Source organism: Rhipicephalus sanguineus, chromosome 1 (assembly GCF_013339695.2).
Source record: "Rhipicephalus sanguineus isolate Rsan-2018 chromosome 1, BIME_Rsan_1.4, whole genome shotgun sequence".
In the NCBI taxonomy this organism is placed as follows: domain Eukaryota; kingdom Metazoa; phylum Arthropoda; class Arachnida; order Ixodida; family Ixodidae; genus Rhipicephalus; species Rhipicephalus sanguineus.
The window spans coordinates 31,287,378-31,311,621 of NC_051176.1; the positions used below are offsets into that span (position 1 = coordinate 31,287,378).

At 44.3% G+C, this 24,244-nt stretch overlaps 2 protein-coding genes across 4 annotated transcripts in view; one reads left to right on the plus strand and one right to left on the minus strand.

The window, feature by feature from the left end:
* The window catches only part of LOC119390143 (uncharacterized), a 35,314-nt gene extending 16,578 nt beyond the window's left edge, over window positions 1-18,736 (minus strand). Inside the window, exons 1-2 of the mRNA XM_037657708.2 lie at window positions 18,460-18,736; window positions 1,833-2,112 (exon numbers count right to left, since the gene is read on the minus strand). Of these exons, the coding sequence (XP_037513636.1) occupies window positions 1,833-2,112; window positions 18,460-18,627 (448 nt within the window). The 5' untranslated portion in view covers window positions 18,628-18,736. The remainder of the gene's footprint in view (window positions 1-1,832; window positions 2,113-18,459) is intronic.
* A 1,380-nt stretch (window positions 18,737-20,116) lies between these two features.
* The window catches only part of LOC119390152 (mediator of RNA polymerase II transcription subunit 7), a 45,432-nt gene continuing 41,304 nt past the window's right edge, over window positions 20,117-24,244 (plus strand). The window contains exon 1 of one of the 3 annotated variants that reach the window (XM_037657729.2): window positions 20,117-20,261. The gene's annotated coding sequence lies outside the window, so the exon portion shown is untranslated. Of the gene's footprint in view, window positions 20,266-24,244 lie in introns of all 3 variants that reach the window. The other 2 variants (XM_037657726.2, XM_049413937.1) reach the window with 2 other exon arrangements.

A 24,244-nucleotide genomic window follows, 5' to 3' on the forward strand; every position in this document is an offset into this window, starting at 1 on the left:
TTCCCAGTGCGATTTTGGAGCATGTTCGGAGCATTTACTAATAAAAATGACAGTTTGGAGCAGCATGGAGCAGCATTTCTCTTTTGGAGCAGTTTGGAGCAATTGAAGCAGCGCTTCCATCACTGAGCCTGAAGTGCTTCTAATTCATGCTCGCTGATCGTGCCACATACAGAGGAATTTATTAGGTTACCCTAAAAATGTATTCTTGGAACATGTTTGCATGCATTCTATATAGCATGATGTCATTGTTGTACATATTTGAATTGTAAGCCTTTTTTATCCTGGCCCTGGAACAGGCTGACAGTCTATTAACATAATTAAATAATAAGTAATCAAAACATTCAATTAAAAACAAGAAAGATAGCCAACATAGCTAAGAACAAAACAGTTAGAAAACAAATCTATATATTTCTCTTAACTTATCTAAGAGCTTTAAAACAAAAAGTGTCACTAAACACAGACATGTGTACCATAAAAATATAAATGGAGGTAAAGGCCAGTGTATGGACTAATTCCTTCTACTCAATTCCATGCTAATCTACCATTCATGAGCACATCGTCCTGTTAATATAAGTAGGTGCTGTGCTGCTCTGACCACTGACCAAATGCAACAAGGAATGGCACTGAAATAAAATTTCAGTTTATCATAGCCCAATAAAAAAATCGCCAGGCCTGCGCAGAACACGCAGCACAGTCACAGCAAAAGCAGAGCCCGTTGTAGACTCTCTTCGGGCAATTAATACAAGTACACATGCAAGGTGCCCACTACGCCATAAACCACCTCATGAAGTAGGGAAGCAGCCGCTGTGCCCTTATTTGTCATCCTGCAGATAAGCGAGGTACCCGCTAAACATCTGTAAGAAATTATGTGCACTTTGTTTGTGGTGTGGCTGATGACGATGAAGAATTATGGCTGAGCCTTTTATAATGGGTTGAAAGCATTCAACGACCCTCTAGTTGCACAATTCGCATTGTGTCGCCTGGTTGTTATTTTACTCTTCTGTGACGCTACATTACATATGTTAACACGATTCCTTGACCAACATGACACCTGTATAGGGTATTTTTGCAAAGGAGTTTCAAGCACCAGCATCGCTCTGTGGTAGAATACTCGGCTGCCACACAGAGAGCCCGGTTTCAAATCCCATCTATTCGTAGAAATTTTTTCTCATCTCGTTTTTTTCTTATTTCTCGTGACAGCGGTTACGGACACCAGCGGCAGCGGATAATTACGCCGCCAAAATGAGCTCTTGTCATGATCTAATAACAGCTTTCGCCGTAATATATAAGGGCTTCAACCACCACCACTGTCACCAGAGACATGGCCGAGAGCACACAGTGGCTGCTTACCAATGACTACATAGGTGGAAGCAAAGAAAAAGAATAACAGCCACCACAGGTAGTATCTGTCGCCCAGGTTGAGGGCACGGAACCTTACCCACTGTAGGTGCTAATGCTTGGTTGATGATGATAGTCAGTAATAGCGGCCGACGTTATACAATTTTTTTCTCATTTAATTTTTTCTTATTTTGCGCGATAGTGGATACGAACACCGGCGCCAGCGGACAACTACCCCACTGCCGTTGTTATCTGATAACAGCTTTCGCTGTAAAACAAGGGGTCCTGTCTCTGCTTGCTCAAGAAAGTGAAGGCAAGCTTTCATTATTTATTTCCTATCATTACGAAAGCCTCACTCTGCTAACCTCAGCGACTCCTTCAATAGCCACTGGTTTCCAAGAATGATTTCGCTTAGCCTTCATTCCTGACCAAGTCCACGTAGTATACTTTAAAAGAGACCACATCACTGCAACGTAAAATAATAACATATCCACCTGATCGCAGAAGAGAAGGCTGGGTTTTGGTCGCCGATGATGCAACCTTGGGTGCCATAACAGTAGGAACAGTTGCAGCATTTGTGCGGCCTGTGGCTGTGGAGGCGACAGTAATCACCTCAGCAGCAGTAGTGGTAACACTGGTACTCGTGGGTTGACTTCGTACGAGCTTTCGGCGCCGTTTTGGAACTTTGCGGTGGCTGAACAGAGTAGGCACGGCAAATGGCTTCAGTTTGCGGTCCGTACGTCTCGGCTCATACTGGTCCTCATCGAAGTGCGCCTGCAGAATATTATGACAGAACAAAACAATAAATAATTTTACTTTTACAAATGGAAACTACCGACTACCCAACAGTATAAAGACTAACCACCTTCAGATACGTCCTTACGCAGTGCCCCAAGGGTTGGTCCACTCACAATGAACTGCTGTTACTTCTAGCTTAATACCTCAGTGAAAACAGCACTGGCAGCACTCAGCGTTTCCGCTGTCCCTGGTAAAAGTTAAGCCACTATAGAAAATCTGCTATGGACAACTTCAATGTGAAAGCAGAAGATACATATGGAGTATATTTCAAGTGACATCACCTTAGGCACGTAGTACCACTAACAGCTTGCACTGTGTTTCTGGAAATAAATGGGTTGAGATAAAGTGCCAATTAGAAATGTCCCAGCTGTACAACGAAATGGTGTGCATTAGCGTTAGCTGTTGGGCCAGTTGGTGCATTATGCACTTGAAAACAGGGTACCAGCAAATACACAGAAACACGTACACAAGAAGAAGGCGTTACACACGGATGAACACCTGACTTTCAACTGCGCTTTACTGGAAATTGCATTGCCGCACAAAACTTCTCACGCATGCGCATTGCCATTACTTCCCACGACACGCGACACTTCAAACTAATTTTTCCGCTAAGTAGGCACGCTCTTTCGACGTCAGGGACAAGCACGTATCACTGACACAATTATCTTTATGATTTACAGTATGAAATGCTTCTAACATCGGCTTGCTAGATTTGCATTTCATGCAACTGCGGCAATGAACAGCCAAACTGTTTCCCAACCGCTCAAGGATGTATTATGTTCTTGCAACTGCTTATTTGTACACCTTCCCGTCTGCCCAATATAAACTCTGCACATGCCAGTGGAACGCAGTAAATAACACCAGTCTCGCACTCAACAAAGGGTTTCATGAAGTGAACTTGACAGGCCTCCTTCCTTTTCCCCTCGATACCTATCCTCGCACACAAGCCTGCCAATTTGCATGGTGCGGAAAAAACCACGTTGACACCTTGCTTGTCGCATTGAGACTGAGCGACTCTTGTAGAGTACTTCCGACTCCTGCGCAGCAAGACCTGCTTGCTCTATGATATACTAACTATCGCACCGCATTTGACACATTCTCTTTTCAGCCACTTTCCTTATGTTGCGAGAAACCTTATGTATGTAAGGTATCACTTTGGAATCCTTCATATTCTCTGAAGGCTTCCTAACTTTAAGACCCTTCACTTTTGTCAACCCAACTTCGGCCACAGACCTAATGACCGAGAAAAGAAAACCGGCAGTAGGGTGGCTAGAATGGGGAGGTGTGAAAAGCAGCAGCGACAACCGGTCCCCAAATTGCGCCGATGCTGCAAGGGGTGCTGTACACAGGGGCGCGGGGAGTCGAGCCGAAGACGTGCCACGTAGCGCTGCTCATGTCCGGCAAACCTGTCTCGCGCTATTAGCTCGCAACAGTTTGCTGCGTTATTCGTTTTTTTCCTTTTCTCTTTCAGCGGGTGCAGTAAAAAAGGGCACACTGTAACATCTTTCTCTCTTAGTAAAAAACAGCGCGAAAACTATGAAGACGAGACAGATGAAACAGGACTAGCGCTGTCTCGTCCTTGTAGTTCTTGCGCTGTTTTTTACTATGAATGTGCACCAACAAGCTCAAGTTCGTACGCTTCTCATCTTCCTCTCCTTCTTTACTGATTTTTCGTGAAGGAATGCATGTGAGAAGGAATATATCGGAGTGAGATGCGGTGCGCACCAACCAGCATATGTCGATTGGTGTTACTTTCTCGAAAGAAAAAATTCGTTACGCACAATGTGGATAATTTAAGAAAAGACATATGAGGCCAAGGGTAACTAGAAAATTAGATTAAAAAGAAAACATCGAGTAAATGAAAATGATAAATGAGCAAGAGGTCATACAGTCAGATGGAATTTATGAAAGAGATAACCCTCGCGGTAGTAAATATCTAGATGTGAAGTAATGCAAAGGATCCATTTAGACAAAATGGAATTGGAACAAAGAAAAGGGAAAGAAAAATACATCATCGCGGTAATCTTTTCATCATATTTAAATTATATAACTGGACATCCCTCTGAATATAAAAACAGTAACTTATTGTTAATCATATCTTCTGAAGTGGAGCTACGAGGTACCTCTTTTTCTAATTGTAATATCGGCAACAGAATAAAAGGAAGTGGTCCGTTGTTTCAGTTGATTGCAAAATTTGCACAACGGTCGGGGACACCATGAGATCAGCATTATATAAATAAAAATTCACTCGTGAAATTCGACAGCGTAATCTGCTGTAAGAAACTTCTAATTATCAAGATGCACACTGCTGTTTATTCCAGCAATACCTTCCATGTACGAAGGTTTAAAATTTATCCAGCGATAATTAGCCAGTGTCGCCTTGCAAACAAGCATTTCTATACCTTAAAGCTGTCGCATAAGCCGTATCTGGTAAATTAGGGATCAGAGGTCCACACAGAGATACTGAGGCTCATGAATCCCCCATTTCATTCAGATACAATCCACGGTGGCCCGGTACCCTCAGCAAGCAATTTTTTTTGCAAGTTTGCAGGTATCAGATAACGAAACATGCTCAGCAGTGTTGAATTCGTTGCCGTATATAGGAAGTGCTGAATATACCGAAAGAGAATCTGTAACTATAACTGCTGTTGATTCATTTGACGGGAGCTTGCTAAAACAACAGCCAGTATTTCTGGAATTAATATAGGTGTATATATACGATGACAAGAGGAAGATAGAAAAAAAACGCTAATTTCTGCAACCCAATAGGGAGCACGGCTAAGCGCCTTAGGTGTATGATTGGGAGGTCGAATTGAAAAAAAGACCACTGAAAAGAGCGACAGAAGATGCCTAACCCAACGTTAATAGACTAGGTTAGCAACCTAGTCTAGTGACGTTGGCCTAACCTTGCTTTCTGCATAAGTCGCGTTTTTTTTATTGACATAATGAGTTGTATTGCTAATTGTCATATGAGCAAGGTAATCGTGTACTGGTCATTTAAATATAGAAATGGCATTTGTTTAGCATTAGGAGAACAAAAATATCACGACATTGTGTGCGAAGGATCGAACTGAGCTTACTTGAAGAGCCAATATGTTATACTTTTACATTGAGTAGTTCCAGCAGCGTTTATGCGAATATAATCTGAGGGGTGTGCGCTCACGACCAATGCGAATATAACCTGAGGGGTGTGCACTCACGACCAATGTGCTTCAAATAATAAACTAGGTTTTTAAATGCAAACATGTAAGGATTGTCTCTGATGCAAACTGTATATCTTTAAAAATGTACGTTTGAACTGTTGGTATCTCTGATCTAATTACAGACCATGGTAATCGCGCTTCCATATCTAACACGTTGTTCGCAACGTACATTAGAAGTCCAATGCACAAGTGCATAATATCCTTCCTTTCTAATAGTATTAGACGTTTCATTTTTTAAGCTGCGTTGCCAGAGAAAAAAGCAACAAGAAAATGACGCCCTATACCGTGATAGGGCGAACATACATTTTGTTAATCATTATCATTGTATTTCTTCGCAATTCAGTTCTTTGGTTTCAGAGTTTTCGTAGCAGCCAAGAACGAAGCACCAGCGTTCAGTTCACTTCTTTTTATAGGGCATTATCATCACAGCTCACTAATGCATGACCCGTGTACAATAAAGGAAGCGTAAATGGTGAAAAGAAAAATCACGCCACGTTTCCTTGTGGTAGCCTTCCAACGGGCAAGCTGCGACAGCGGCAGCTGTACCTGTGCCCCCTGCAGCAGCGCCCCTGGCGGCATCGGCGCGCAGAGGGACCCTGTCTGGCAAGGGAAACGCGCTGCGCTCAGCACACCTCCCCATTCTAGCTACCTTACCGGCAGCTATCAACCTCTCGACCTGCTATTTCAGGCTACAGGCCATGCGGTAGGAGCAGCTCTTTTGCACTGTGTCGATGAGGTGACCGAGCACTACGCTCCTCTTGACCAACTTCGGCTGATTGGATTCATATGGCATTAGCGCTTTCTTTGTTCGGGGCAAAAAGATCCAGCAAGATAGTTTCCGGCCGGTGGTGGACCATTTCCGGCATAATGGTTTAACGCTACTACAGTCGGACAGACTGCTTCAATGAAAGGGCCTGTAGAGCGATCGAAAAACACTTTAAGCCCGTTTCGGTAAAACCACACCAAGTAAAACAGAACGCAGGAAGGTTGCTTGAGAAGTGCAACCAAGAAAGGTTAGCTAAGGTAGCGGCAAAGTACAGTAAATGATTGGCTCCAAGTCTTTTTCACGGCGATGACTCGTGCGGTGGACTGCCCACCAAGAGCAATTGTGACAGAAAGCAGATCCTGGCAAAAAACTGTAAGGACCTTCCTTCAGCGTCATCTGAACTCCTCGAAGCCAGTGGACCCATTCGCCCTCCGAAATTCCGCGGACTTGATTGACGTGCTGAGGGAAGGCCTAACTGGAGTGAACAGTGTGTTTTCCTTGGACATAGAAGACCTTTATTACTCAATTCCACACGACGAATTGTACATAGCGGTGCGCGAAGTGATCGAACTCAGTGGTGTTGTTCGGTTGCAAAACCAAGTAGGCATGAGCGTTGGTGCATTTTTTGAGGTGCTGTCCTGTTACTTGGAGTCCACCGTGGTCGAGTTTAAGGGTAGTGTGTGTTTACAAAAGAAAGAAATATGTATTAGGTCTAGTGTTGCACCAATTTATGCAGCATATTTCTGGCCAAAACTGACAACCTCATTTGTGCTTCTCTGGACAATGGACATGTGAGCCATGTGTTTAGGTATATGGACGACTTTCTGGTTTTTATAAGGCTTTTGCCAGGAGAAAAAGTAGACAGTGTTGCAGAGAATATTATATCTGTGTTTTTAGGAATTGTTCTCGAGGTTTAAGTTTCACCTGTGAACTAACACTCGACAAAGCCATAAGGTTTCTTGACTTACAACTAATGGTTCATGACGATGACCATGTTTGCTTGATCTTTTTGCCCAGAACAAAGAAAGCGCTAATGCCATATGAATCCAACCAGTCGAAGTTGGTCAAGAGGAACGTAGCGCTCGGTCACCTCATCGACATGGCGCAAAAGAGCTGCTCCCACCGCATGGCCTGTAGCCTGAAACAGCAGGTCGAGAGGTTGTTAGCTGCCGGTTTTCCTTTCTCAATCATTAGGTCTGTGGCGGATGTTGGGTTGAAAAAAGTGAAGGGTCTTAAAGTTAGGAAGCCTTCAGAGAATATGGAGGATTTCGAAGTGATACCTTACATAGATAAGGTTTCTCACAACATAAAGAAAGTTGCTGAAAAGCAAGGTGTCAACGTGGTTTTTTCCGCACTATGCAAATTGGCAGGCTTGTGCGCGAGGATAGGTATTGAGGGGAAAAGGAAAGAGGCCTGTCAAGTTCACTTCATGAAACCCTTTGTTGAGTGCGAGACTGGTGTTATTTACTGCGTTCCACTGGCATGTGCAGAGTTTACATTGGGCAGACGGGAAGGTGTACAAATAAGCAGTTGCAAGAACATAATACATCCTTGAGCGGTTGGGAAACAGTTTGGCTGTTCATTGCCGCAGTTGCATGAAATGCAAATCTAGTAAGCCGATGTTCGATCGCACAACCATTTCGGGTAGGGGAAAGACAAGATATGAGCGGGAGATTTTAGAAGCATTTCATACTGTAAATCATAAAGATAATTGTGTCAGAGATACGTCCTTGTCTCTGATGTCGAAAGAGCGTGCCTACTTAGCGGAAAAATAAGTTTGAAGTGTCGCGTGTCGTGGAAAGTGATGGCAATGCGCATGCGTGAGAAGTCTTGTGCGGCAATGCAATTTCCTGTAAAATGCAGTTGAAGGTCCAGCGTTCATCCGTGTGTAACGCCTTCTTTTTGTGTACGTGTTTCTGTGTATTCACAGGCATAGGCGTGCACAGGGTTCCTCTTCAGGGGGGGGGGGGGGAAGGTTCGTCACAGCGACCCCCCTTCCAATTACATAAATGTATGGCACTGACATTGCGCCCCCCCCCTCCCTATTATGTCAATGTGTGGGGCTGACTTTGCCCCCCCTGCTCCTGCCCCCCCACCCCACCCTCCGTGCACACGCCTATGTTCACTGGTACCCCGTTTTCAAGTTAACGAAATGGTGGCCTCGACACCATCAGTATGTACCCCTGTAGTAAATCCCCAAAGCAAACAAGTATTTTAATACCTGCAACCAGTTCAGCCATTTCTAATTGCATACACTCCAATGAAATCGCAGCTAATAGGCCCTTTTCACAATCTGCAAGTGCGCTTCCCTCCGCTGCACATGCACCCCACTAATGGCGGCACCTGCTGTACCTCAAGTGAAGGGGAGGTCCGAGTTGCATGTGCTGTCTATTATGCGTGTTTATATCAAGACAGCAGAGTCTGCATTTTCTGTTTCATAGTGCAAGCAAACTGCACTTGAACACGCTGTTTGAAGAAATGACCAGCTGCCATTAGTTGGGCTAACTGCATCGCAGGAAAGCTAGCTTTACAATTATGAAACGGGTCTATAATGGCAGTCAAGCACCACTAATTGCCCACTAAAAAAAACAGCCACATCATAGCAACAAAGTCAAATGCATATCAAGAAAGCAGCTGCAAGCTATGTAAGTATCAAATACTTCACGAGAAGCATAATTCCACAAAATGAAGGCCAAGCTGTTTACAAAGATTGTCCCACACGTGAAATACCTGTTACACAATGAATGCTTTACTACAGCATGACAAGTATGCAGTCCACGCTGCATTCTGACATGGCAGCTAACAGATTTCAGTGCAGTGAGAAGATCGCACTTCTCACATGCACTCCAAGAGACCAAAACTTCAAGCAATACACTCTTAGTGTTGTCCATTATCATGTCACTACCACGTTTGTTTTCAGTGGCTAGTACATTTTTATTAGGCAGTATCCCCTCAAACAGTGTTCCTGCCATCTTGACGTAGTGATGCACACACTTTAATTCAGTGATAAAGTACAAATATCAGTTGCACATTAACAAACTAGTCAACTTAGGCAGAATTTAAGGACTGCGCACTCTGCTGGATCCGTACTCCACATTTTGCTGTACCATGGACCAAATGTCTGTTAGCATTACTTCAGTATTAACAAGTACCAGGTTTTTTGTGAAAAGTGAAAACACAATCGAAGATGAAAGTGACCTGTAAGGGTTACGTTTTTAACACGAGGTTAAAATGTCGCAAAGAAGTTTCTACAATACGAGGCATCTCTCTGTAGCCTATAAATTCATTATCTAGATCTCATATATGCAGACACCGTGGGGAACTTTAAGTTCAGTGCACCCAAAGTTAGGGGCTAGAAACTACTGGGCATACAACAAAAATATAAACGGAGTATGGAAGATAAAAGTGACCTGTAAGGGTTACGTTTTTAACAAGAGGTTAAAATGTTGCAAAGCAGTTTCTACAATATGAGGCATCTCTCTGTAGCCTATAAATTCATCATCTAAATCTCATGTGCAGACATCGTCAGGGGTGCAACAGCCGAAATATGATTTGGAGCAATATTTGTAGCACCAAAATGTTGCTTTTGGAGCACAAAAATACAAATTTGGAGCAGGTTACGAAAAAAAAAAAACATGACTTTTTTAGCATGAAATCCCAAATTAGGAGCAGTATAACAAAGAAGGCTTACTTTTAGAAAAGAAAACAGAATTATGTACAAACCATTCAACATCAGCTAACTTGTGCACAGTGCATGTGAACACTGCTATTGCAATAAAGCAGTGTGTTGAGCCACCCCACAGTGCGAACAATGACTAAATCCACATTAGCATTTGCAGGGCCTGTCAAATAATTCGACAGGCACTGCAAGTGCTAATGTGGACCTGCGAACCTGGCAACCACGAAATTTGGGAGATTTGTAAAGCAGGAGCAAGTGGGGTGGCGAAAAAAGAAAACTGGCATACGTTTTTGTCTATTTGTTTCTCAAGGCCGCAGAAATGCCATACACAGCAGCTCCAAATGATTGCCAATAATTTTTTAGATGTCAACGATCATACTAGTATTCGCAATTACATGGCGCATGCACAAATGAGTAATTAAGGAACAAAATGTGCTGTGTCCCTGACAGCTAGTACTAATAGCCTCTTCTAAACCTCAGTACGCTTTTCCACAGGACACCAGTGTACTGAAGCAAAAGTGGCTTAAAAAGCGTTCTGCACGCAATAAAACAAGCATCAGGAAATTTGAGAACCACTGTCCTTTTTTAATGCGATAGCAATTATATGGACACTCTCTACGGGTTTTTGCCTTCATTTCCCGTATAAAGTCCACATTGATAACATCCCCCTGCGCATAGTACGTTATACTGTGGGTAAAAGCGTGCGAGTGCAGGTGACGAACGCGACTGAAGCAGAGATCAAACGAGCCAGCCCATCTCCATCGCTCGGAGGGCGCATGCGATAGCACCACTCCGCTCAGGAGGCCTGCCGTCGAAGCAGAGAGGAAATGCCCCGCCAGTTTTGAACAAGTGTGAAAAGACACGAGAGGGGGGGGGGGGGCTGTCGCTTGAGCAGCAACACTGAACTTATTCTAAGGGCGCAGTCGCGATCACTGGCACACACGTGCTATTTCGGCAGCCATCAGCGGGCGGCTCGTATATTCTGCTACGTGCTGCGCTCTCAATGCGAAGACACTGTGCAGAAAGAGCATCTTTCCCTGGAGCAGCCGTATTTTCTTAAAGCAACATTTTGTAGAGTTAGGCGAAATCGGATACAAAAGTTTGCTGCCAGCCTCACTTCAAATACCATTACAACTTGTTGCTATCGCATTCATTGTTTCATCCTTGCCGTGACACTGTGACTTTTTTCTTTTCTTTTGCGGGGGGTTTAGGGTTAGGGTCGGCACGTCTGTATTGGATCACGATGCTCACACTGCAGATGACCAACGCGGCCTCCATTTCTAGCTAAAATTTGCGCAACCGAGAAAATTTTGAAACTGGTTGGGCATTTTGGCGCAGCGTGGCGCAATTTTAACAAATCTCATGGTTTTGGCTCAGCTTGGCACAAAAATAAGGCATTGTATCAAATTGGCGCAATTGGCACAGCTGTTGCACCCCTGCATCATGCATTAATGGGGAACTTTAGGTTCAGTGCACCCAAAGTTAGGGGCTGCAAACCACTGGGCATACAACAAAAATATCAAGGGAGTATGGAAGATAAAAGTGACCTGTAAGGGTTACATTTTTAACACGAAGTTAAAATGTCGCAAAGAAGTTTCTACAATACGAGGCATCTCTCTGTAGCCTATAAATTCATTATCTACCCAATGTTAGGGGCTGCAAACCACTGGGCATACAACAAAAATATAAAGGGAGTATGGAAGATAAAAGTTACCTGTAAGGGTTACGTTTTTAACACGAGGTTAAAATGCTGCAAAGCAGTTTCGACAATACGAGGCATCTCTCCGTAGCCTATAAATTCATCTAAATCTCATATGCAGACATCGTGCATTAATGGGGAACTTTAGGTTCAATGCAACCAAAGTTAGGGGCTGCAAACCACTGGGCATACAACGAAAATATAAAGGGAGTATGGAAGATAAATGTGACCTGTAAGAGTTACTTGCAGGCAACTCGCACAAGTTTTCTGGCATGCACTACGACAAGCCTTTAGCGCTGCTACTACGTGGGTCGCTCGCTACCTGCAGACACCCGATGTGTGGATGTGGCATCGACGGCTTCGTAAAATGCAATGCAAATTTGCTCGTCTAAATAAATAAATTAGTTTCTAATGGGGGGTATAACAGGAGCAGGTTGCATTCGTTCTGGCCGATTGCGGAACCCTAAGATGTCCTTCACAGAAACCCTGGGTTCCGCGGAACACTGTTTGAAATGACCCTCTAAAACATCGCAGAGACGCGTCGCGTGCAGGAAGATAGTTAACGCCGCGTTGACGCAAGAAGGTACTACTCGCCCACAGCAAACGCGTGCGTAGGTGACCACACAGCAGCGTCAACATGAAAACCGCAGCGAACGGAGGAACATGCTACACGCAACAAAGGACCTGAGCTACCCAAGCTACATCTGTGCTGTGACATATCTGGTGAAGTGCATGCACCAGGAATGCACAACAAAAGAAGCTCAAAAGTGTCAACAATGAGTGGTGCATTGATGTTAACACTTTGGAGCTTTGTACATGGAAAAAATTCAAGACCACATTGAATGAGAAGTGATGCCATAGTGTGAAGGCACAGAAACAACTTTGTGCATATGATATGATGCTAGCTGTTTCTGGAATCCATAGCTGGGCAATTCATCTTTGTAACAGCAGCTTAAAGCTTGTTTTACGTGCAAGTGACCACGCAGCGGCGATAGTGACGATAGAGTGCCACTGCAACGTGCAGACGCAGCTTCGTTTCATGTGCACTACTTTCGTGCGACGACCGCTGCTGCGATGCACAGTGTTGCTTGCAAAAAAGCACCTGTTACACCTGCTCCTTCAGATCTGCACCTCCCCACCACTCCTAAATGCACTCGTCCATATTCGCTCGCATTCCATTAATTGTCAGACTCTTCCGTGCTAGCAAACTTTCCCAAACTCCTGCAGTCTCAATCTTAGCAGCATGCCCCTTTTCGAGCAGGCTCAGGAGTGCAAGAAAGCAGACACACATGCACTCACACATATAAAGCCCCCAAAATTCTAGGGTGTTTCAAAAAGGGGGTACATAAATGTGCTCCCTTTTTTTAAAAATAAGTACCAGATGTTTATACCGAGTATTCCCCTCCGTCAGAAATAAATGCCACTAAACGTGCAAAAAATACCTGCTAATATCAGCATCAAGTGAATACTGGAACTGAACATTAAAGGTTCTACATTCTTATTTAAAGATACTGAATAAACTTAAACAACCTATATGTAGGTGCAAAACAGTGACCAATAACATAACTTTATTTCTGCCACTATGTGCTACCTTGTATGCAGGCTCCCAGGCAGACACAAGCAGCATATGACGGTTTTTTTGCCTGGAGTGTCCCCAAATTATCACTCACGTTGTAAATAAAATTGTCATTGATTTATTGCGATTTACAAAGCCTGGCAATTCAACTGCGAATCAGTGCAGCGTTCATAGTCCTTTACGCCCAATTTGTGGCAAGAAGCCCATTGTCTGCCTGCCACTGTATATTTTGTGGCACAGAACCAAAGCAGCAGTGGCAACACACAAGCAGCAGCTACAAAAACTCTTTATTCAAAGTCAAGGAGACACCAATTTACTTTTTGCATCATTTTCCACTGTTGATATAGCATAATAATAATCATAATAATTGTTGGGGTTCCCAAAACCACGATGAGAAAAGCTGCAGTAGAGGGTTCTTTCAACCACCCAAGGTTCTTGAACCTCAATCTAAGCAAACGGGCCTCCAGCATTCAGCCCCCACTGAAATGTGGTGAAGAATTGATCCTGTGACCGGAAGCTTAGCAGCGCAACACTTTACGTGCTATGCTGCCATTGTGGGTCAATGCTCCATTTGTGCTTTTCACAAAAAAGCCTTCATAATGTGGCATGCATGGACAGAAACTTGCCAACACTATGAATACCAGCATGTTGCCATCATTTGAAAAACTCGACAAGAACTTCATTAGTTTATGACACTATTTGCCTTTAATTCAGCCACACACCCCTGCTTAAGCATGTTGACACAAAACTGCAGTTTGTCATGAAAGTAGTTCTGCAATGTGCAACTTGCGAACTAGCTTATAAAGCTGGTGAAGATGGTGAAAGGTGCCTTTTAGATGGTGTGGACAGCATCGTGAGAACTGCACAGAAAAGGTACCTTCTAGCAAAGGACAGCAAGTAGTCTCCTACTTTGAAAGGAACGACCTTCTACTGCTACAAGCAGATAAAGAAGGTGGATTCGTGGTGATGTCATCGTACAAAGAAAAGGCCGCTCAAGCATTATCAAAGAACTTTGTACAGGTGAGCTACAAAGCCTGCAGAGTGAAGGTTAAGGCTATGTGTAACGGGATGCAGCTCTCCAGATTAGCTAATGCAATTAGCAAATGCAAGAAAGGAACTTTGGATGTGTTTTTCACTGTTAAAACGCACAAGCTGGATATGCCGTTCAGGTGTATCATTAGTGAACGCGGCACATGGTTACAGCAGGTTAGCTCTTTTTTACTTGACCACTTGAAAGCCCTTTATTTGCGTGATCCATTCCTAACAAGAAAATCAACAGATGTTATTGTCTTTTTAAAAGAGCAGACAGAACTAGGATTTTTATTTTCTATTGATGTCGAGGATTTATTTTACTCCGTACCACATGCAGAGCTGTTTATGTCTGCCAGAGAGTGCATCGAGTTTAATGGGACCATTGCCTTTCAAAATTTAGCGGGGATTAATGTTGAAAGGTTTATGTCCCTCCTCGAGTTCTACCTTCGGTCCACAGTTGTATCCTTTGATGCAAGCTGGTTTGTCCAAAAGAAGGGGATATGCATTGGATCCTGTGCCGCCTCCGTGTTGTGCAGTATTTTTTTATCCTCTATTGACTGTGATTTAGAATCCACCATTGACAAAGGTACAGTCCTGTGAATTTTTAGATACGATGACGATTTTTTGGTGATTTTAGGAACCGATTTTAACTTGGCCTATGGCAACACTGTGCAAAGCGTTTTGCGCTGCTTTAGAAAGTTAGAAAAAGGCCTTAATTTTACGCATGAGCTGTCGGCGAATAATTGTCTGCAATTTTTAGACATTAATATCAAGTGTCTGGAAAGACAGGTGTGTTGAATATAATTATCCAGAGTCAAGAAAGAGTTGTTGCCGTATGGGTCTGCACACTCAAAAACTACCAAGAGGGCTATCGGTTCTCTTTGCTTTGAATCCACCCTGACCATGTCCTGTGAACACATGGTTGAGATGAGCTTTAGGGTCCAAATCCACACACTGCAAAACACGGGTTTTCCCAGCTCTGTTGTGTCTGCTGTAGCAGAAACATTGCTTCAAAAAATGAAAGGGAAAGGAAAAACACGAAGGCTTGGCCTGAGCACAGGAGATTGCAAATATGCATCGAGCTGCGCGTGGCCTGAAAAAGGTTGCCGTCAGGTATGGCATGCTTGTAGTGTTCTCAGCACCAAGAAAGCCGAGTGGTTTATGCGCACGTATTGGACGAAAGAAGAAACCACAGTGTGATGCGAAGCATTGCCAGATATTTGTGGATTGCGCTGTTGGCGTCCTACACGAGATACCACTGACTTGTGGGGTGGTTTACATAGGCCAGACGGGGCGTTGTATAAACACTAGAGCATGGGAGCATTTCAAATTGTTAGAAAAGGGAACGGGGTCGAATCTGGCCCTTCACTGTAAACAGTGCAAATGTAAGCCGGTACTGAATGAAATGAGGATTTTGGGCCGAAGTCATGAAAAAATGGCACGCGAAATATTAGGGGCCTTTCACATTGAAAAGAAGGACGAAGCACATTGCAGTGACAGCTCTGTGGCGTTGCGCAGAATGGAACAAGATTTTTCTGCAATCTTTTTTATAATCTCGAGAAGCAAATAAGGATGCGGAGATGATGACACACAGTAATTGCATGCCCTGTTTTGTGTTATGCCTATTTGGTTAGTTCAGTTGATGTGAAGGCAATTGTGATATGACCATGTGACCACAGGAGTGTATATATTTGAGCGCGCTCTGGTAATTAAAGAGTTGGTAGTCTAGCTGCTTTCCTGTCTCCTTCGCTGTTTCCTGTGTTCGTCCATTTTTGGCTAGATATATTTTCTTGGTGTAGCTTGCACTGCGCATTGTCCTGCAGAGCTGCGGTTAATAGTGCAAATGTGGATGATTATTAAAGTAAATAATTGTGAGGACAGCTGTTAAATGAGCTCACTAGAGGTACATGATACAACATCTTGGTTCTTACATGCTGTTGTACGGTACCCGCAGTTTTTAATTGGTGTACCTCGCAGACACCAAACCTTAAAGGGGCCCTCTAACACTCTTCAACCCCCCATTTTTTACTCGTGGATTGCGTAGACTGAAGTACGGACGAACTAGTGCAGCAAGAACGGCAGCGATAGCGGCACGCAGTACGAAGTTATTCAATTTAGAAAATTCAAAATACAAGAAAAAAAATGCCTGCCCTCAACTAGATTTTCGCGGGGTCACGTGACCACATTTCACTCTCTGCTGTGACGTCGGATGGCGCTCCAATGAAATGGGCTGAAAGCTCTTACGTAGGGGAAGCTCGCACACCATTGTTGCTTCTCCTTTCCAACGTATTGTTGACGTCGTTGCCATAGTAACAAACGTGGTTCCTCCTGACTTGTCGAACTTGAGCGGGCGCTACTGCTTCGTAGCGAGGCTGGGGAGGCTTTGTCTGCTGTTCCTTACAACGACATTCCATGTCATTCCCTCTTCTCATTCTGAGAAGGGAATTTGTGGAGCGGCATGCGGAAAGAGCGACATGCGGAAAGAGGCAGCTCGCAAACGTACAGACGCAAAAAGAAGGAAGAGGGGCAAGCGTTTCATATGGACATCCGACCGGCGCAGGCAAAAAAAAAAAAAAAAAAGAAAGCCAGAGCAACCAGAGGCGAAATGGCAACCGGCGCCTCTGTCGTACTTTGTGGTTGTAGTGATATTTTTTGTTGCGACGGCGGCTATTTGGAGTTCATTGAAAAAGCACAGAAAAGAAAAACGAAACACAATAGTAATCTCAACTTTGATGCAACGTCGTTATTACTTCTAACGTTACATTTATCCAATCATAGGCCAGCGCCCATCTTCGTCATTTCCGCCCGCAATAGTTCTGGCAAGCGCCACTACGCGCTGATGCGGTCAGCAGCGATGTAGCGACTTCAACGCGTGATTAAAATACTAAATAATTTGATATCGGTGCTTAAACTTATGCTAAAATTATCCCCAGCCATCAGTCTACGCAACCCGCAAGTAAAAAATGGGGGGTTGAATAGTGTTGGAGGGCCCCTTTAAAATACACTGTTAGTGCTTGGGTGCTTTCCTGCCAGCTACCAGCAAAATAGAAGAAGGACCTTTCATAACACTCGAATTTGCAGCCCATACCTTTGCTGCACTATGCTACCAATAACAGTGGTGAAGTAAGATGCTGTACAGATTGCCGCCACATGCAGCGACTAAATACGATCCAAAATCCCAGTACAGAAGTGTTGTCATGTCTGGTTACCATAAGAATGCTGCAAACACAAAATTATAAATCAAGCCTGTTATTTCATACTTCAACAGGCAATCGCAACATTTGGAGCCTACAGCAAAACTCAACTAGAACGATGATGATTCGTTCAAAACGCACAAACTTAGTAGAAAGGTGCAACGCTGCCTGCAGGAAAGCTATACACATTTTTTCTAAAATTGTATAGATAGCGTACACGAATTCCACACTGCAAGTTATTAACGATGCAGAACGAGTCTTCAGTGGCACTTATCGAGAAATGCAAGGAAAACTCCAAGCGAGCAAGCATGTTCTCCGCGTAACGTTTTTAAACTTTTAAGCAAAATATCTGTTTGCAGTCACACAGATTACTTTCGATCGCCATTGAGCCAATCGCGATCAGAAAATTCGATGCCGATTGCAAGTACCGTGCAGCACCTATAATTCGGATACGCGGGTCAACAACACGTGCTCTAGGTGTTTGCAATGACACTCCCTTCAATGGTCCTGCCTGAACTTGCTTTGTTTCAGGCAGGGCCACCGAGTGCGTTGGTGAGGGCAGGCAGGAAACAACGAAAAAGCGGCTCCAGCCAACAGCAGGGCCGCGCTTGTCGCATCAAGCGCCTCGAACTACCAATTCAGCGGTGCACTAGCTGTAATCTCGCATTTATCCATCACGCATCATGTCCAACATGCATCAAGGACCTCGGTCCTGACAAAATCCTTCCTCGAAAACACCAAGAAGTTCAGACCACGGTTCAAAATTCAACCAACCATCGTTCCCATTGTTTCTAACAATACGTGCACATGCGCAAGATCGGGATGGAAATCATGCATATTTCGTGCTCGAAACAATCGCTTCATCTGTCCATGGCTGTATCAACGGCAATCGTTGTGATCATGGTTGTGATATATTCTAGGCACGACTATAGTTGTGATGTGCGCGGCGCGCAGGAACTCCGCGACAACTGGCCATCTCAGAGGCCACGGGTTATCGTGCTGCGCATTTGTGGCGGGAAACAAGATGGCGAGAGCGCCTGCTCAAACTACGACTAAAACGAAAATATAGGCATTCTAGAGTAGAACACAAGTAGATATACTGAAGTTTACCCTTCCAGAATTATTACCGGCAGGAAAAGTAGCGCACGATGCGCATAAATACCAAGGGGCCTACCTCACAGACACCATAGGAGCAGTCCTTGGGTGGCACCCAAAGTTTGCCATTCTCTGCAATGTTCACTTTGACGGCCCATTCCAACCTACGCTTGGGATCCCGCGGGAATGAATGGATGCGCAAACCACTCCTTCTTCCTGTACGGCAGCCAACGGCGACGCATCTCATAGCGCTCGCTTCAGCGTTTTGAGGTTTTTAAGCGAACGTAGAAGCGTCTTTTCGCAGCTATCAGGCGGCGCGGAACGGTGACACAAACTGGAACCATAGAATGAGCTGGAATCATTTAGCTGCGATAGTCGCGAATGAGTGCTTGCTTTAAAAACTAACACCCTCGTGAGGACCAATGCTGGCTTTAGAAGTTGTAGCGCCATCTATGGACGAAGGAAAAACTAATTCACGCGAATTTAAAAAAAAAATATTTTATAAATTTTTGTGACCTTACTCTAGGATGGCGCTTGCATCTACAAAAATTTGCATCAAAAGGCAAGTTTTGGGACGTGACCAAAACACGATGCGCCGCCGATCCAGCTGCTACAAATTGACCGCCGTTTGCTTTGCAAAGGTCAGGAAAAGGTTGACCCGATCCGCACAGTACGAAACATGTACGAAACACCACGCGACGGGACTCGCTTACCATGGCTACAGCAATGAGAAATCGTTGAACAGAGAGCCAGCGAATTCCCTGTTCAACGATTTCTCAGCCTCCATCTTCCCCTGAAAGCCGTGTATTGTTTATTTTCGATCACTTTCGGCGACTGAGTCGCCATGCGTGACGCAGAATCTCGCGTGTACAATTACCAGCCAATCAGCGCTCACCGAAAGAGACTGTTTTGCACTGTGCGTGCGCACGATTGCTAGCGTTTGTTGCCACTGCGCATGCGTCATGCGCCGATTTCTTGGGCACGCACGTTATCTTTCGAAGATAGCGTGCGCACCCAAGCAACGCAATGCCGGCGTTTATCGAGAGTCAGTATATTAACTCTATGGTTTATCGATTTCTCCAAAAGTGGTTTTCGCAGAATGCCACTCCTCAAGCAGAGGTTTGAGTTACTAGGGGGCGCAGGTAGGTGACACGCAATTAACACGCAAGTGTTCTGTGGTACTACTACTTCTTGAGTTCCGTCATAGTTCCGTCAACCGCGCAGTTTCTTGCCGTTCTAATGTCGCACCAACTCGCCCCGAACGGCCTTTGCTTCTTTAGAATTGATATGTTGTAAATGCTAATTTTGGCGCATCTTTAAAATTATGTAACGGCAACTGTGACAATGGTTCAAGATGTTAGCTATCCTATCAAATGTGTTTAAGTGTTTAAATCTTGCAAATGTATTTAGTTTCAATCGTGTTACGTGACCATTTGACTCAAGAACGGCAGGGATTCTCGCAATTTCAATTTAAATTTCGCGCGCCGGGCACACTGTTCGATTGTGGCGCTTACTGGTGGCGTCATCGCAAAAGCAACCACCGTTCTCGCATTGGTTTACTGCGAAGACGGCACACTACCCCATTCTAGTACACTTATGCCAGCGTTCTTGTGGTTAGCGGTCTCGGGGCCCAGCTTTTCCTGCACGTTCAGTGTATTAAGGTATTAACTCCTTGTAGAAGGCATGGTAGAAGGTCATGTCTCTCTAGCGGCTTTCATATATACTCCATAATGTGGACGTATGTGTACACATACACCTAAGCTTCACCTAAGAGTCAGCTTTGCCAGCGCAGGACGATGCTGCATGAGTGAACTTTGTGGCAGTCGGCGCCTGTTGGCAGCGTGTTGTATCGTTCTCGATGCGTTTTTGAAGACGTGTAAAGTAAGTAGCACAATTATGGACGCCTCTTCTCCATGAAGGTCTTTGTGGCGCACACAAAATGTTGCGGCACCAGCTTTTCACAGTGGCATACGAATGGTTGCTCTCTGCCACTAGTCGCGTCGTGGGCCTGTACTGTTGTTGAAGGTACTTCGTGTAAGGCCGCGGACATTCCGAAGGAGCTTTTCGTTCTTGTCTTCGTTTGACTGTCTTGCCCAAGCGAAGCAAGTCAAACCCTTGTTGCAGCTTGGTCATATTCGATACGTTTTCAACGAATTCTGCGCTCTGTAGAGAGCGTTTTGGGATGAAGCCTGTACGAGCTGCCGTTAGAATACCCGCACGTTGGCGCATTCAGTCATTGAGATGTCTGACATAGGAAAATTTCTTAAGTTTGCTCACCGTACTCCCTGAAGATCCCTCTAAGTGATTGGCATATAACCGCTGGTGTACATTTATATTTTGTGCGCATACTTATATGTGCCGTCGCAGAGAGCTGTTAAGTGATTTGCTATTCATTAGTTAGATGGAGAAGTTTGATGCTGAATGGGCAAAGTTTCTTACAATGGAAGGCAAAAAAGGCCGCCCGCCTGCCGTGCAAACTGTTACCTCTGATCGTCTTTTATCGCATTAGAGGGGAGCAGCATTTTAGTAGCTGTTTGTCCATTTGTTGATGTTTGCTGTTGATACATATGCATGTGTCATCATTATCCATAATGCACGGCGAAGGCCTCTCCATGCTACCACCAGTTACCTTTTGTCTTGAGCCAACTGTTTCCACATTATGTGTGCCATTCATTAGTTGTCCGCTCGACATCATTACCATTATTATTATGCAGTGACTTTACTGCTGCCTGGCGTTTTGGTGTGTTGACAAGCATTGCTTGTGTGAAACTTGTTCTGTGACAGATATATAGAAGTAATCAAAATCAAGCGTCTGGTGGGTACCCGTGTTCTAACACAAAATGAGTGCTAATTTGCACTGCTGTGCTGTCAGGTGCACTGACTGTCCAAGCGGCAAACAGTGCCAAAGAACATTCTGGCACCGTTTACTAGCCCTGTCATATGTTTTGCCCAGTGGCGTAAATCATGGAGGGGGTCGGGGGGTCCTAGCACCCCTGTGTTCAGGCTGCGGGGGACACCCATTGCAAGTGTCCCTCCCTTTCAAAAAGCCCTTCCAAAGAGCAGAAACGAAGCACAAAAGTTAAAGCAGCTACTTATCATGTCGAAAGGCACTGCAGAACACAAGCTTTCTTGAATGTTAATGGTTACTTCTGACGTGCTGCAAATGTTTGCTTTAAAATGCAAAGTTAAAAAAGAATTCCTACCGTTATTTATGTCGACAGTTTGGTGGAAGACATTGAAAATGAAGTATGAATACGACTGCTAGACTATGATCGATTCTGTTTTTTTAATCACTGGCGAACACAAACATGTGTTACAAAAATGTTTCCATAGGTGAATTGTTGGAGGCTACTTCTAACAAGTGAACACAGTGTGGAATGAAGCTGAAGTTAAGGAAAAGCTGTACCTTTACGCATAATTATAACAAGAAAGTGCTAGTATTTTCATTTGATGGTTTAACTGAAATGACATTGTTAACTAGAAATATGCTAGTGCCTTTCAAGTTGCACTTAGAAGATAACTTCACCAACATAAATTTCTGCTCATTGCTGTTATATTAAGCTCCCGGATTCAGCGCGGACGCCCTTGCATGTTTTTATTTAAATTTTGTTCCAAAGCATGATTTTAATTTTTATATAATTAAATGTAATACCTATTTTTATAAAACCAAGATGGCTACCATGGCAAGATGTGTGATTCTCCTGGATTTATGCCACTGGTTTTGACCAGACTTGCCAACCTTAAAACTTGAAAGTAACAAAAATATCTTTTCATTTTAGAAGTTCCCTAACTTAGTTGTGTAAAGATGCTGCAAATCTATACTCTGTTCTACAGACCTGGATTTTTGCTCTCGAAACCCTGTTAAAACATAAAGACAATTGCAGTTTGGGCTAGTTGAAACAAACTCATACTGGTACTAAGTGCTGAAGCAGACTCCACTGGAAAAGAACAGGAGGAACGGAAGTGGAGAGAAGACGAAGAAGTTTGGAACAGGAATAAAGGGCGCCCATCCTTCTGAAGTTATGCGCCTTGTTTAACCAAGGACCGCTACACATTTTTGGTGCCGCCGAAGGCGTACATGTGGATCAAGTTCTTCATTGACCCGACCTCAGTGCAGCGTGTAGTGTTCATGGGTTTCCAAGTTCAAGGAAAGCCAGCAACTGACCTTCCTTGTTCAGCAGCCCGGACTGATATAGTGATTAAAGAAGCTAAGTTATGCACTTGTGCTACTTATTCAACCCAGGACCACTGCAAGTGCAAACACAAGACAAGCGACTGAGTCTTTGTAACTGTTGTCTGTCGTCATGTGTTCTCACTTAGTACCACCGTGAATCACTTAGCTCATGGACAGCTCATGTCATTCCAAATTGCCTGCTATCGGTGCCGCTGGTGTTGGTTGCAGGTTTCATGATGAGGCAGCTGATGACAGAGGCAACACTATGTGACAGCAAGCTTATCACATAGTCTGAGCAGTTGTTCTTCCATTTTTTCTGCAATTTCCTGCAGCCCGTAGATGGCTTCCCGTAGAAGGGCTGAGAATGCTAGTCTATAGCCACAACTATAGAATAAGTTTTCACGCAGACAGGTGGACATATGTTTGAAGTTTACAAAACCTTCATTTAATGGTCAGACGACGTTGCAGTTTCCACTATGTGTTATTTCTCTGCTGTGGTTGAGTGGGTCCAAAAAAATTATGTTCGTACAGATAGTTTGGTGATCTAATTTGTGGTCGCCTGTCATCGCTTTTACCCCACACTGGACCTGGATACGAATATTTGTGTTATTCTGACATTTGTAAACAAGCTCTAAACATTGGGTGCTTTATGATGAAATCATAAATGTTTACATATTGTAAGTATTTAGATGATCGTTTGTAAACAGTGTTTACCCCATGTGCCTGTGCATAACAATTAAAGTTACCATTTGATTTTTCCTAATTATTAAAGGGCCCCTCACCAGGTTTGACAATTTTGAGCTAACGAGCGCAATGCATACACTGGGCGTTCACGATCACGTCTGCCAAAATTTGCGACGCTACGCGCTGCGGAAATGGGTCAAGTTTCAAGGTGAACGCTGCTTGCCCTTCCTCTCGCGGCCGTGCGCCCAGAGAATGAGGGGATGACATACATGAGAAAATGGCCCTACGTAGATGGCAGTGCTGTGACGTCGCTCCTCTACGTAGACCACTGTGCTCTGACGTCGCCAACAGTAGCATGTGGCACTGCGACAATTATTTGAACCGACATGTGTAGTTTGTGTAATTTGTTGCTTGAATAGATTAATAAAACTTCAGAGAAATAATGAGACACACAAAGGGAATGTGTGCGTCTTTTTAGTTTTTTTGTGTGTGAATTGCAGCGAGATGCGGGGCCAATGTGCCTCCCTTTCCCATGCGTTCGTGTCCCCGTGGTTAGCGCATCCAGCAGACGCCAGCCCTGGAAACGAAAGTAATGTTCTGGCGCGTTTGAGCACTCATTATGGTCATTTATTCTACCACGTCCAAGTAAATGTTAATGTGGCACTGGCTTATGGTACCGCCACTCTCGTGCCCGTACAAATGTCGCAATTTTCATGCCCGTCCCGCAGAAACAGGAAGTACACCACAGAGAACGCCGAGAGAACGCCCACGGCCGCCAGAAAAAAAAAAAGCCGCTCGCGTGCTCGGGCTGGCTCGGGCACGTCATGCGCACGTGACCATGCATGCGCATGACGTGTTCATGCGTATGTGTCAAGTGAAGAGGGCAGGGAAGGGATTTGGCTTGCTAAGGCTACACGGGGCGAATGGCAAGGGTTTCAAACTCGCCTCCTCGCATCATGGTTTCGCGCCGCTACAAATTGTTTTTCTCAGCTCGTAATGAAGCGAT